The 14,137-nt window shown below is 34.6% G+C and overlaps 1 protein-coding gene across 8 annotated transcripts in view; it reads left to right on the top strand.

Moving 5' to 3' along the window:
* ZMYM2 (zinc finger MYM-type containing 2) overlaps positions 1–14,137 on the top strand; it is a 107,835-nt gene that overhangs the window by 71,245 nt on the left and 22,453 nt on the right. For 4 of the 8 annotated variants that reach the window (XM_023742471.1, XM_023742472.1, XM_023742470.1 and 1 more), the window contains 8 exons: positions 2,783–2,948; positions 3,597–3,631; positions 7,425–7,554; positions 8,088–8,135; positions 8,233–8,348; positions 8,967–9,138; positions 11,718–11,843; positions 13,699–13,793. In XM_023742471.1, coding sequence (XP_023598239.1) covers positions 2,783–2,948; positions 3,597–3,631; positions 7,425–7,554; positions 8,088–8,135; positions 8,233–8,348; positions 8,967–9,138; positions 11,718–11,843; positions 13,699–13,793 — 888 coding nt within the window. The remainder of the gene's footprint in view (positions 1–2,782; positions 2,949–3,596; positions 3,632–7,424; positions 7,555–8,087; positions 8,136–8,232; positions 8,349–8,966; positions 9,139–11,717; positions 11,844–13,698; positions 13,794–14,137) is intronic. The other 4 variants (XM_004388404.2, XM_004388407.2, XM_023742473.1 and 1 more) reach the window with 1 other exon arrangement.

Here is a 14,137-nt window from a genome sequence, read left to right as displayed (position 1 = left end):
TCAGTTACTGAAGAAGAGATTCTTGTATTAGCTGAGAGGTTGGATTAGGATTATTTGAATCAGAGTTTAGTACCTGCCTATTTAGGTTGTTTGAACCAGTTATTGTTTTTGTTTTGTTTTAACAACGTGCAATCCTTCATTTACCACAGTGACAAGAAACTTTAGATATAGCTAATAATGATGCAATATTTTTGAACCAGAGACTTATGCCACACTTCAGTTCTTACGCTGTATAATTATTAAGCTTTAAGTGCTCCCAGTTGAAGGTGAGGAGAGGGGTGTTGGTAAGGAATGGTGGTCATTTGTGATGTTTTTAAATTGACCATCAGATTCTAGCCCAATTCTAGTGAACTAGGAGTTTGAAAGTGAAGAGAGGGCTGTTGGTAAGGAATGGTGGTCATTTGTGATGTTTTTAAATTGACCATCAGATTCTAGCCCAATTCCAGTGAACTAGGAGTTTGCAAGAGTTGCTTTAAAAGAATTAAAGAAAAAAGAAGATTCACAACCTCCAAATTTTTGATTATAGCATTAGGTTTAGCTTTTAGCCTGAAAATACGTATACATACTTTTATGCCATTTGCAAATTGGTGTTAAACTTGCCCTTATTTCTTTGGATTGAGAGAAATCATCCAAATTTATTTTGAACCTTCTGGAGGAAAGGAGCTTCAGATAGCATACTATAAAAACCAAAGTGTCTATAATCAAAGAATAATGAAGTGATTTCATTATTTAGATTCTCTGGGTGGAATGTGTTTAGTTTTATGCCCTTTGCCTTCTAAATTATTGTGTAAATGGAGATGCTACCATGCACTAAGAGTCAGTACATATAGTCATTTGAATGAACTTTTTATACATTGATTTGGGCTTTAGATATTAAGAACCTCCTTTTGTAGCATTTTCTAGGATTTTTATTCTCAGTTCAATTATGTAAACTCATTTTGTCTTACTATGGTCATTATAACGTGGTGTACAAGATAAAGCCTAGGTTTTGACTTTGGTTGTCTTTTTTGAATCTTATCGCTGCATTTTTAATATTTGTCTTTAGAAAAGTCACTCAACCGTTTTGGATCTTAGTTTCCAGTACTCAGTTTGCAGGGCTGTTGTGAGCTCTGTAGAGAGTAGATACAAAGTTCTTAGCTTTTATTACAGGTTCTCCATGAAAGAGGTAATCAGGCTACAACGACTTTTCTTTACCTGACTTCCTACACTGTTTAGGTTCATTGAATAGAATGTTAAAGTTTCCATTTTCTTACTCTGTACTTTGTCTTTTCTTGGAGTTTAAATTATAAAAGGGGAGAAAGAAATCGAAACCTAGAACACGCCTTTGTCTATTTTAAAGAACATCCTTGGCTGGTGAGAATTTTATACAGGGATTTTTTTGTCATTATTGACTAAGTATGACCTACGTTGATATTAACTGCTGCTGTTATAAAGATTACCACATCTTACTAGCAATACAGTATTTGAGTTCACAAGTATTTTTGACAAGAGATATGATAGTGGCATCACTTAGTAGTCATTTATAGTGCAATTCTGCTTCATTCATTTAACATTTATTCAGCAGGAGAAATACCTGACCTGGAGAAAAAAAAGAGCCTGTGTTCTAACCTTGGGGTATGTTTATTATATAAAACCTGTTTACCAACATAATCATTTGTTAATATTCTTGACTATGGATTTTGACATAGTATTTATCTATAGGACTCTTATTGAGATATAAAGTGAGAGATTTCAAAATCATAGTATAGCACTCTAGATGAATGAGGAAAATTCACAGCCACAATTATAAAACACAAAAAACTTAATGTTTATTGCTTTATCAAAACTTCTTAGTTGTTAGTGAAGACTAAGGATGATTTTAAAAATCATAGTAATTTATTTCTACTCTTAACTAGATCAGAAACTTAATTATGAAAGGTACTATATTTGAAATTAATCATGTGTATTTCTGGTTCACTCATTGTTTGAGATGTTAAGAAACAGGGAAAATGGGATCTCTGAAAAATAAAAATCTATCCCTAGGTTATTTATTGGCCATCATGAAGTATAACTATATGAATTTTAATTGTTATTTTTGCATATTGTTATGGTCTCATTAGGGCTGATTCTTTTCTTAGTTGTAGGTCAAACTTGTTATCTTAAGATACAGTTTTTTTTACATAATTATATATTGAGTGTTTTAAAACATGAACCTGGAATCTTTAAATTGAATCAGTGTATTTTTTTAAAGCTCTTCAAATATATTCTCTTAAACTGTTGAGAAACAAAAATGGTTCAAGTTAACATCTGTAAATTTCCCATCATAAGAGCTTCAGAATTACTGTGGTCTTTTGCATCTTCTTTAAATTGATTATATGAGCCATCAGTTGAGCCTGGGAGATCTTTTCATCAATCAGAAATTTTCAATGTAATGCAATTGTAGACTTATGCCAGTGTATCATTATGGCCCTCAAAATAACTTTTAAAAATTGAAATATGTATCAATTCGGTCTGTCGATGTTCACTTTTATTGGTTGTTCCATCCTTGTAATGTTGGTCTTTGACTTTTGGTAAGTACAGAAAGGGATATTGTCAGTTGTTCCAATTTTCAGTTTTATTTCTTGTGGATTTTACTTCATGTATGTGATTTGTATTATAATTTTCTTTCTTTATCAGACATTTTATCACATTTGGAAATAATCATAGATAAAGTGTTGCAAATCTTTTAAAATCCTTCTACATGTTTGAATTTTTAAGCTTTCTAATTTGAAATGTCTGAAACTTTGCTTTTTCATTCTGTAAGGCTGCAAGGTGTGACTGTTGTAAATCTCAAGGAACTCTTAAAGAGCGAGTTCAGTGGCGTGGAGAAATGAAACATTTCTGTGATCAACATTGCTTACTTCGTTTCTACTGTCAGCAAAATGAGCCCAACATGACAACTCAGAAAGGGCCTGAAAACTTACACTATGGTATGTAATACTTCAGGTGGTAACTTGAAAAACTTATACAGCAGTCTTTTTTCTTTACTTCTGAGTATAAGACAGTGATAATGAATAGTTAATTTTGGAATTAGTTTAACAGCAATTTAAATTCCATAGTTTCTCTGGGCAGGAGTATCCCATATGCTATTGAAGATGCGATAATCCTTACAGATACATTGTTTTTTACTTTATTCCCTTTTTAAATTTTACTGCTAATTAAAGAAATAGGTTCTAGTTGGGATTGAAGAGATGCTCAGCAAAATCACAGAATTTTTTAAAAAACCATCTACCTTTCATGTGTCATCTGCATTTTTGAATGAAAACCATTTTACCAAATTGTATGTGTTGAGAGTGGTTGTGAGCAATAACAAAAACCTCTGGAAGCTGTGACCTTTGTTGATTTTTAAGACTTAAATCCAAGAACATAGGATTGCCCCTAGAGCAATGTGTATTTTTTGAGGTGGCAAGATGAGAAAAGAGTTAAGTCTACTTATTTAGGTTCGTATTTCAGCACTTTCTACTCATATTTGAGACGCTTTGCTTAAAATATTTACTTTAATAAATAAGAAATACAGGTTTGGAAAATTCTGAAGAAAGTGATAACTTGTCTTTTAAAAAATGTGTTTATGTTTTTAGATCAGGGTTGTCAGACATCCCGAACCAAAATAACAGTAAGTATTATTTAAGTGAAGTGTTAAATTTTTATTTTCATAAAGTGGTACTGTAAGTTGGGGGTAAGAAAATAATTGTGACAATATAATAATAAAAGATTTCTTATTTTCCTCTGCTGGGACAGTGAAAGTATTCAGCTGAATTATCTGGTGTTAAGACCAGATACTTTCAAAAACACTGTGGAATATATAGATGAATAATTATAGCCTCTACGCACATTATGGAGGATAGATATATCCTAATGTAAATAAATCGTTATTACTTGATTTAAAGCGCTGGTAATAATTATGCATAATGAAGACAGTAGCCATTGTTGCTAGTTGATGTTAGAACAGTGACTGAATCTGTTCCTGGAGGATGTGAATAAGCATACTTTGTGAACAGTTGAGAAGAAAGTCCCCAGGTAGACAGGGGTGAAAAGTAGGAGGAATAATAATAGTTTGCAGAGTGCATGCATCTTTGGCAAAACTACAGGTGTTTCATTATGACCAGAGTTTAAAGGGATCTGTGGTGGAATAATGGGAAATGAGGCTGAAAGGATACACTAGGTCCAATTTTTAATGGTTTTGTGCACTTCTCAGATTCTTACCTGATATATCTATGTAGATTTATTTATGTTGGAGGTAGGACTTAGGACTTCTTAAACTTGATAAATACTTCCACAGTGTGACCCCCTTTTTGAAATTTAGCCTATTTTTCCTTTCTTTTTGTGTAATACATCAAATTCTACTTTTATGTTAGTATTTTAAAGACTTGCGGAGTTTTAAAGTGGCCATTTCTGTGTAATAACTTTTAAGAGAAGAAGCAATGCTTTTGCCACACTTTGAAAAACAGTGAGGCACCACTTGCCCTCTCTATGATAAGTCTAACAGTAATTACCAGTGTTGGAAACCTGGTATTTCTAGCATCCTTATCCAAGAGAAGCTGTTCAGGAGTCGTTTGTGGGCATATTATAATAAGTTTGTGAGCCTAGTTCTTGTTGTGGTAGATGAGAACAGATGAGTGATTCTTAGCTGTGCCTGGCTGCATATCAGAATCACTTTGGGAGTTTTCAAAACCTACCAATGTCAGGTTCCCAACCCCAGGAATTCTGTATTTTTTTAAAGTTCCTTGGTTCATTCTAATATGTAACCAGAGTTGAGGATCACTGATGTAGATGAAAGATGAATGTTTTTGCATTTATTCAGCTCAAGTTTATTTTTATTTTTGATGTTGATAGTTGAACAGTATCCTAGAAAAATAAGCTGTACTTTTTCCTTTGCTTTTCCCCTCCCCCTTAAACTTTCCTCACCTTGTGGAAATATATTTTAAGTCAGATAATACAGAAGTATTTTGCTGAATTATCCCATTTTAATACCAGAAACTTATATACATGCGGAAGAATATAATCACTTCCTATTTTGTTAACCTTTCTGTAGCGATAAGGCAACTCCCCAACCTTGTTTCAAAGATGTAAGCTTTTGACCAAGGCTTCAAGAAACCCCTTACACCAGCACAATATTATATACGTTTTTTCCTTTTGTGAGGGAACCACATTATATGACAAACAGAAGGATGGAGGGAGCATTATTAGTAGGGAAAGGTAAATCAGTTTGCCATTGATACTATTGCCTTTTGTCTTATAAAGTCCTCTCCCATCTTTTCCTTGTAAGCTTTGGAATCTTTTATTTATCTACCTATAAACTTCAAAAGATGAGAACTTAGCTATATAATTTTGGACAAGTTACTTCATTTTCTTTGTGTGAGCTTCCTTATCTGTAAAATGGGGATGAAAACAGTACCTACATCAGGATTGTCACATAGTAAGTACTAAACAAGTGGTAGCTATTGTGTGCCAGAGCTTGTCAAGGAGTATGTGCAGCAGTTTTGAACCTAGGATTTGGCATCAGTTGAATGTAGTTGAATCTTGACTTCAGAAATTTTAGCTTTGTGACCCTTGGTAGGTTGTGTAACTTGTGAGCATCAGTTTCCTCAACTGTAAAATTAGAGTGATAAAAATAAAAAGTCCTACCTCTTGTGGTACTATGAGGATAAAATAAGATTTAGTGGCTTATACAGTACCTAGCATATAACAAATGGTAGTTTTGTCATTATTTTCATTAGCTTGAGTTCTTTTCCAGGGTTCAGCATAAATAGTTATAGATCATGCCTATCAAGTTGTGGCTAAAGCATTTTAAAACAGAAAGATGTGGGGATTGAGTTTAGGTTTTCAGCCGGTGGCATAGTTTAATTGACATGAAGTAATATTTGCAGAATGGCAGGAGGATGAAATACTGAGTGATCCTGGGACATAAATGATTTTGGACTTCTCATTCTAAAGTGGGGATAGAGTATTTTCCAGTTCAGACCAAACTTACCCAGTGCTTGGTACATAGTAGATACTCAGTAAAAGTTCACTAAGTTATTCTCCCCATTTTACATATGAGGAAATTGAGGCACACAAAGTTGAATGACTTGCCCATTGTCACACAGCAGGAGTGTTACAACCCAGTTTCCCAGCTCCTTGTTGAGGACTCTTCCTCTCTCTCACAGCTGATTAATTATGTTTTTTTGAAATCCTGATGAATCTGGAATAAGATCTTTCTAGTACCAGCCCCCATAGTATTTGTAACTAGTGAGGTATCTACTATAATTTTTTGTAAACCTTTAAAATACGCACATACAAATTTTTTAAGCAGTAAGTGCTTTATTCAAGTATTACTATTACTATTCTGTACCTACTTTCTCCCATATCAGTAGGTGGTATGGAAAGCACCTTATCCTAAGCCCCTTAAGGACAAATATTCAGCTTTTAGCTTATTCCAGATTTTTAGTTGTTTATTTTGCAGTTATAAATAATAACACAGTGAACATTGTAAAACATCTGAGAGATTGTATCTATAAGTTTCTAAACATGTAATTATTGGGTCACAGGGAATACAGAATTCAGTGTTTGATAATATTCTTGGTAAATTGGGTAATTCTTTTTGTAGCTTTTCTTACCTTTTCAAATTTAGTGCCATGTAATTTGTTTATATGGAGCCCTAGTGGTACAGCAAGCCCTTGGCTGCTAACGGAAAGGTTAGCTGTTTGAACCCACCCAGTGACTCTGGGGGAGAAAGACCTGGCAATCTGCTCTAGTAAAGATTATAGCCTAAAAAACTCTACAGGGCAGTTCTACTCTGTCACATGGGGTCTCTATGAGTCAAAATCTACTCGAAGGCACCTAAAGCAACAACATCTGTTTATCCAGCAAAGTGAGCACTAGAGTATCAGGTAGTCATAATAACTGCAAATAAATTTAAAAGATAGTAGTTATTTCTACAGTTCAGGTTAATAACTGACTTTATACTTAAGAATTCTCTTTTCATATTTTTTCTGAAAATATGTTGATGCTATCCTTTGAAGAAAAGAGCCCTGGTGGTGCAGTGGGTAAGGCAATTGACTGCTAACCGAGAGGTTGGCGGTTCGAAACCACCAGCAGCTCTGCAGGAGAACAATGTGGCAGTCTGCTTCTGTAGAGATTTACAGCCTTGGAAACTATGGGGTTGCTGTGAGTCAGAATTGACTCAGTGGCAGTGGGTTATCTTTGGAGGTGACACAAATCTTTAGAGCAAATAATTACTACTGCTTTGCCAGTACTTAGGACGTTGATTAAGAGTATGGCAAACATAGTTAATAATAGAATAATTGAGTTATACTCTCTAAGCTTTTGTGTGTTCCCTACTCAGGACTTAGAAACCAAATACTAGTGCCAAGAAGTGATGAAAATTAGAGGCAGAAATACAGTGTTTTCTCTTTGCTTCTCTATAGGGTTCAGCACCACCCCCTTCTCCAACACCCAACAAAGAGATGAAGAACAAAGCAGTTCTTTGCAAACCTTTAACAATGACAAAAGCCACTTATTGTAAACCTCACATGCAGACCAAATCTTGTCAGACAGGTAACAGGAAGATTTGACTTATGTATTTCATTATACTTAAAGTTTCACTTAATAATATACATAGTTTTCTCAAATAATAGGCTACAGAATAGATTTGTTTTGTCAATTTTCTGTTGCTTTTCCTTATATAATTGTAGATATTACCTTGAGAATACAGCATATCATTTTAAATCATATTTAAGATAAGTCAATCTTCTGATAAAGGCCTAGAGTCTATATAAATGATATGTCAAAAGTGAGAAAATATCAGAAATTTCCTTGGGACTAAGACCTTACTAGGAATAGTGTTCTCTCTGAGAAAGTCATCTCTTTAAATATGGTCAATAAAGATAATTCTGTTTCCTTTCTATCAGAATGAGGTGAAATATGTTTTCATCAAATTTATAATGGTACCTGTATTCTAATTGTTTGATTAAGGCATTTGAGGGGGGAGGTGAGAGGAGTTCAGTGGGGTATCTGGAACTGTATGTTTTTAAAGATGTTTTAAGTTCAAACAGCTGCTACATCTATCTTTTGTTTGTTTTGTTTTGAAGTTACCGAATCTTGTCAAAGTAGAATTTCTTTCAAATGGAGGCACTTAAGTATTTTTCTTTGTTATCAAATTGCTTTAACTTTGAGCAGTTATGTATAAGTAGCAGTTAACATTGCTCCTTATACGTATGTCTTCTGTACTTTTAGATGATAATTGGAAAACAGAATATGTTCCAGTGCCTATTCCTGTGCCTGTGTATATCCCAGTACCTATGCACATGTACAGTCAGAATATTCCTGTTCCTACTACAGTTCCTGTTCCTGTAAGTCAGATTTTGAGCTCTTTTCACTTTGAGATTTATCAGGCACAGGTGGGAAAACAGTAATCTTATTGCAGTTACTAGCTTAGTGGGTTGCCTTTCTTCAATAAGTGGCAGGTTTGGTTGAATCTCTGTTGTTATGATTTTGTTTTATTAGGTTTTCTGTTTTGTGTTTTATTGGGTGTTATGTTCATCATTGAGATAGAAGTTTAGCAGCTGTCTGCCTTATGCATGTTGTATTTCATATTTGAGTTTGTTTTAGAAAAAAAAAATTTGTGAAGCCATAAGGTTTAGAACTGAAACCTAGAGTTTCATATAAAACATTACATTATTTCATTCCAAATCTCATGTAATACTCAGGACACTGTGTCAGAGCATGGACATTTTAATGAAATGAGGAGCAACCACCTCAAAACTCTGTTTCAACTTTTATTTCAAAAGTGCAGCTTATAATTTGGGCTTTCCCTATCACAGTTGATATCTTAGTTTGGATAAGTATTTTTTTCAAAGCTTTTATACAGTATGGTATTATAAAGTAGATCCTGTGTCCATAGTTTTTGATTTGGAAGAATATCTTCTAATGTTTAGTCAATCTCAAAAGTAAATACTTCACTTAATTAGGTGCCAGTTCCTGTTTTTCTGCCTGCCCCATTGGAGAACAGTGAGAAGATCCCTGTAGCAATTGAGGAGATAAAAAGCAAAGTTTCCTCAGATCCTCTTGATGCAGAGTTGCTTACAATGACAGATATGATGAATGAAGATGAGGGAAAACCAGAAGCTGCCAGCATCAACAGTAAGCTATACTGTATTCCCTTATGAATAAGTATATCATTGGTTTTTTTTAAGTGTTGTAAATTGTTACTGTACTCTCCAGGACACATCATAGTGCTTTAACTTGATATGGCAGTGGTGGAAATATTGCAACAAAAATGTATTTTATACTAAAAGATCTGCGCATTTAGCCACATGCCTTTTTTTCCCGAGACAAATTTCAACAGGAATTTGGATAGTCTCTTAAGTATTCATTATTAACAGAATTTGACTCATAAAATCAACTCAGTTAGTCTTGTTAATCAAATAGCACAGGTACAGAAGTAGTTACAGGCTTTGATAATGATTCAAGCTCTTATTTTATAATAGTTACTCCCTAATTTTGGCTATTTGCTTATAGTAATAAAATAATTTACATTATATAAACCAGGGTTTAGTATAACCTTTGTTAGGACACTGCTTGCCAAATGATATACTATGATGATTGTATTGTGAATGGTTGTTAAGTGTCCTAGAATATTTGTCCTCTGATGACACACAGAGCCCTTTTTTTTGCCACGGGCTACCTAATTCCCTTTACTCTAGAGTATAATAAAAACACTATAATATTCTATGTATTTCATAATGTGATGATGTTTGTGAAGTACCTTTAGGAAATTGTGAAATTAACGTAGTGTGTTGTGACCAGTGTTTTTAAAAAAGTAAATGTTTTTTAAAAATTTTCTATCAGAAAAGGTAAGTATTGTTTTTTGACATTTGAAAATTTTGAAAAATTTTAAAAATGTTCCAATGTGTATGTGTATCTATGATTGTCTTCCACGACCATCCTGTACTGTGTCCAACCAAACCAAACCTGTTGCTGTCGAGTCATTTCCGACTCATAGCAACCCTATAGGGCAGAGTAGAATTACCCCACAGGGTTTGTAAGGCTGTAAATCTTTATAGAAGCAGACTGCCACATCTTTCTCTCATGAAGCAGCTGGTGGGTTCGAACTACCAACCTTTCAGTTACAGTAGAGTGCTTTAACCACTGTGCCAGCAGGGCTCTTCCTGTACTGTTTTATGGATAAAATATATTTATTTCTTACTGTGGGTTACAACTGAAAAAGTTTGAAAGTAACTGATAACTACATTAGAAGGCATTTGTATTAATGGTGTAGAATTCAAATTTCAAAAAGAATGATGAAAATTGCAGTTATCTACCCTCATCAGTTTATTTCTGACAAGAAATTACTTTTAGAAATATTCTTCATACCAGAGTTGTTTTACAATCAAAGCACATTTTTTAACTTTTGAAGGGAGCCAGTCAAAATTTATAGGATTGAAAGTTTTGGTTTACTCATGATTATCCAATTACAATTATAAAAATTATAGTAGTTTAAAAGATGCTATATGTCTTACCTTTTATGTCCTGTTAATAGTTACAAGTATTTGGTCTTGTCTTGCATTTACAATTAAATGACTCTCTTCAGCCAAATTAAAGAAGGATTCTATTGGGGTTTTCTGTTACGGTTTTTTTTTAAAAACAGCTTGGACAAATCTTATTTTGTAAAGAATGAAGTCATGTTGTTGTTAGGTGCTGTTGAGACTCATAGCGACCCCAAGTACAACAGAATGAAACACTGCCCTGGTCCTGCGTGCCATCCTCACAGTCATTGTTATACTTGAGCCCATTGTTGCAGCTCCTGTGTCAGTCCATCTCTTTGAGGGTCTTCCTCTTTGATGCTGACCCTCTACTTTACCAAGCATGATATCCTTCTCCAGGGACTGATCCCTCCTGCTAACATGTCCAAAGTATGTGAGACGAAGTCTCACCATCTTTGCCTCTAAGGAGCATTCTGGCTGTACTTCTTCCAAGATAGATTTGTTCATTCTTTCGGCAGTCCATGATACATTCAGTATTCTTTGCCAACGTCATAATTCAAAGATGTCAGTTTTTCTTTGGTCTTCCTTATTCATTGTCCAGCTTTCACATGCATATGAGGTGATTCAAAACACCATGGCTTGGGTCAGGCATACCTTAGTTTTCAAGGTGACATCTTTGCTTCTTAACACTTTAAAGAGGTCTTTTGCAGCAGCAGATTTGCCCAATGCAGTGCCTCATTAGATTTTTTTTTTTTTAATTGTACTTTAGATGAAGGTTTACAAACTAGCTTCTCATTGAACAATTAGTGCACATATTGTTTTGTGACATTGATTACCATCCCCATGCCATGTCAACACTCTCCCCTTCTTGACCTTGGGTTCCCTATTAACAGCTTTCCTGTCTCTTCCTGCCCTTCTAGTCCTTGCCCTTGGGCTAGTGTACCCCTTTAGTCTCATTTTGTTTTATGGGCCTGTCTAATCTTTGGCTGAAGGGTGTCTATTATGATTTCTAATGATACTGGAGCCCTGGTGGCAAACTGATTAAGAGGTCAGACGGCTGCTAACCAAAAAGTCAGCAGTTCAAATCCACCAGCTGCTCCTTGGAAACCTTATGGGGCAGATCTGCTCTGTCCTGTTAGAGCTGCTATGAGTCAGAATTGGCTCGACAGCACACAGCAACAGCAACAATTGGAGTTTTCTATTATGATTTCTAATGATATTATGGATTGATTACAGGTGTAATTATTGAAACAGATATCATTGGTTCAGATATCTTGAAGAACTCTGACCCAGAGACACAATCTACCATGCCTGATGTACCATATGAACCAGATTTGGATATCGAAATAGATTTTCCCAGAGGTACTGAAATAAAACATTAATTTTTCATTGTGAACTATGGTTATGGAATTTAGTTATGGAGTCATAACTGTAGTTAAGCATTTAATGTTTGTGACATTGCCTTTATTGTTCTTATTTTAGTTTTTCCGTTAGTCAAATCAAACTCAACAGTTAGCTTCTGTGAAGTACAGAATTGGATTGAACTGTAGGGACTTCAGAATTTCTTAGAACTTTAAAAAACTTTCTGAGGGTTAATTTATTGTGGGACGTTTTGAAGACACAGAAAAGAATTAAGAAGCGTTTGTGTCTGGTTTTTTATTTTTTATTTTCTTAATTCTAAAATATTAATAGCATTTTTCTTAAGACCTTTTTGAAAATTACATTCACTTTGAAAGGAAGAAAGTTATTTTCAGGTCTTTTGTGATAAAAGAAATGTGTTTTTTATTTTCTGAATCTGTCAATGTCTTGGGAACAAGTTGAATAGAATATAAAACGTTTTTTGAAAAAGGTTTAATAGATCAAAACGTTTATGTTAAGACCATTTAGATCTTTTAATTGAATTTCAAGTTTTGATACTTTTGCTAATATCACACATGTCCATGAAATTTCTGTGTTGATGTTCATTATACATAATGTTTTATTTATATTTTTATTTTGGTGAAAATATACACAACAAAACATATGCCAGTTCAACAGTTTCTACATGTATAATTCAGTGATATTGACTACATTCTTCAAGTTGTGAAACTATTCTTGCTGTTCTTTTCCAAATCATTAACATAAACTCAATGCCCCCTAAGCAAAAACTCCCTCTTTCCCCCTCCCTCCCATCTGTAAACCAAAACCCACTGCCATCAAGTTGATTCCGACTTACAGTGACCCTATAGGACAGAGTAGAACTGCCCCATAGTGTTTTCAAGGAGAGGCCAGTGGATTCGAACAGCTGACTTTTTGGTTAGCAGCTGAGTTCTTAACCACTATGCCACCAGGGCTCCAATCCTAGGTATATACCCAGAATTGAAAGCAGGAACTCAAACAGAAACCTGTTACACCAACATTAATTGCAGCGCTTTTCACAAAACACTGGTTTGGTTTGGTTTTCGTATACCTGGGCTTGGGATTGCTGGGTTATATGGTAGTTTTATGTCCAACTTTTTGAGGAACCGCCAAAGTATTTTCCACAGTAGCTGTACCATTATATATATTCCCACCAGCAATGGATGAGGGTTCTAGTTTTTCCACAACCTTGCTAAAACGTTTTGTTTTTCTTTTTTTTAAATCATTGCGATTCTAATAGGGGTGAAGTGATATCTCATTGTGGTTTTGATTTGCATGTCCCTAATGGCTAATGAAGGAGCCCTGGTGTCATAGTGGTTAAGAGCTACAGCTGCTAACCAAAAAGTTACAGCTTGAATCCACCAGCTGCTCCTCGGAAATCCTACGGGGCAGTTCTCTGTCCTGTAGGGTTGCTATGAGTCGGAATCGATCGATGACAACGGGTTTGGTTTTTTTAATGACTGATGATACTGAGCATCTTTTCATATGCTTGTTGACCATTTGAATTTCCTGTTTGATGAAAAGTCTTTCCAGATCTTTGGCCCATTTTTTGATTGGGTTGTCTTTTTGTTGCAAAGACAATGTTTTTTAAGAGTTGGAACAGAGTTTATCAAATCTCATAGATGATGTTAAACCCGTTACCGTCAAGTCGATTCCAACTCATAGCAACAGCAAATCTACACTCCTCACCCCAGCACAGGTTATCTATACATGGGTGTTTATTTACGTTCTGTAGCTAGTTCTTTGTTCCCCTGCATTTATGTAAGATAAGCCTGTGCTATTATAATTGAAATGAAAGTTATCCTAATTTGATTTTCAGCGGCTGAGGAGCTTGATATGGAAAATGAATTTTTATTACCACCTGTTTTTGGAGAAGAATATGAGGAACAGCCCAGACCTCGATCTAAAAAAAAGGTACAAAATTTAATAGTATTCTTGGATTTATCTAGTATCTCTGTTTAACCATAGAGTAAGGATACAGTGATGTTCTGATGTTCCTGAGAATGTGGGAAGGTATTTTTTTTCCGGGTTGAAAAAGACTTTAAGAGGTGATTTATTTCTAAGTATCAAAAATGTCTCAGATTTTGTTGTTGCATCATAGGAAAAGTGAATATTGCCACCACCTAATTTTTTTTTAAGTTGTGTTGATACAAGGAAATAGAAAACAGTTGATAAAAATGTAAATGTAATTATTTGACAAGAATCGAGCCTGTTTTCCAGGGAGCTGTTTATTTAGCCGTTATTTTTTTTTAATTATT

This window comes from Trichechus manatus, unplaced genomic scaffold (genome assembly GCF_000243295.1).
Source record: "Trichechus manatus latirostris isolate Lorelei unplaced genomic scaffold, TriManLat1.0 scaffold00210, whole genome shotgun sequence".
Taxonomy (NCBI): domain Eukaryota; kingdom Metazoa; phylum Chordata; class Mammalia; order Sirenia; family Trichechidae; genus Trichechus; species Trichechus manatus.
Note: the sequence above shows the minus strand (reverse complement) of the source record. Positions and strands in the feature narration are given on the sequence as shown.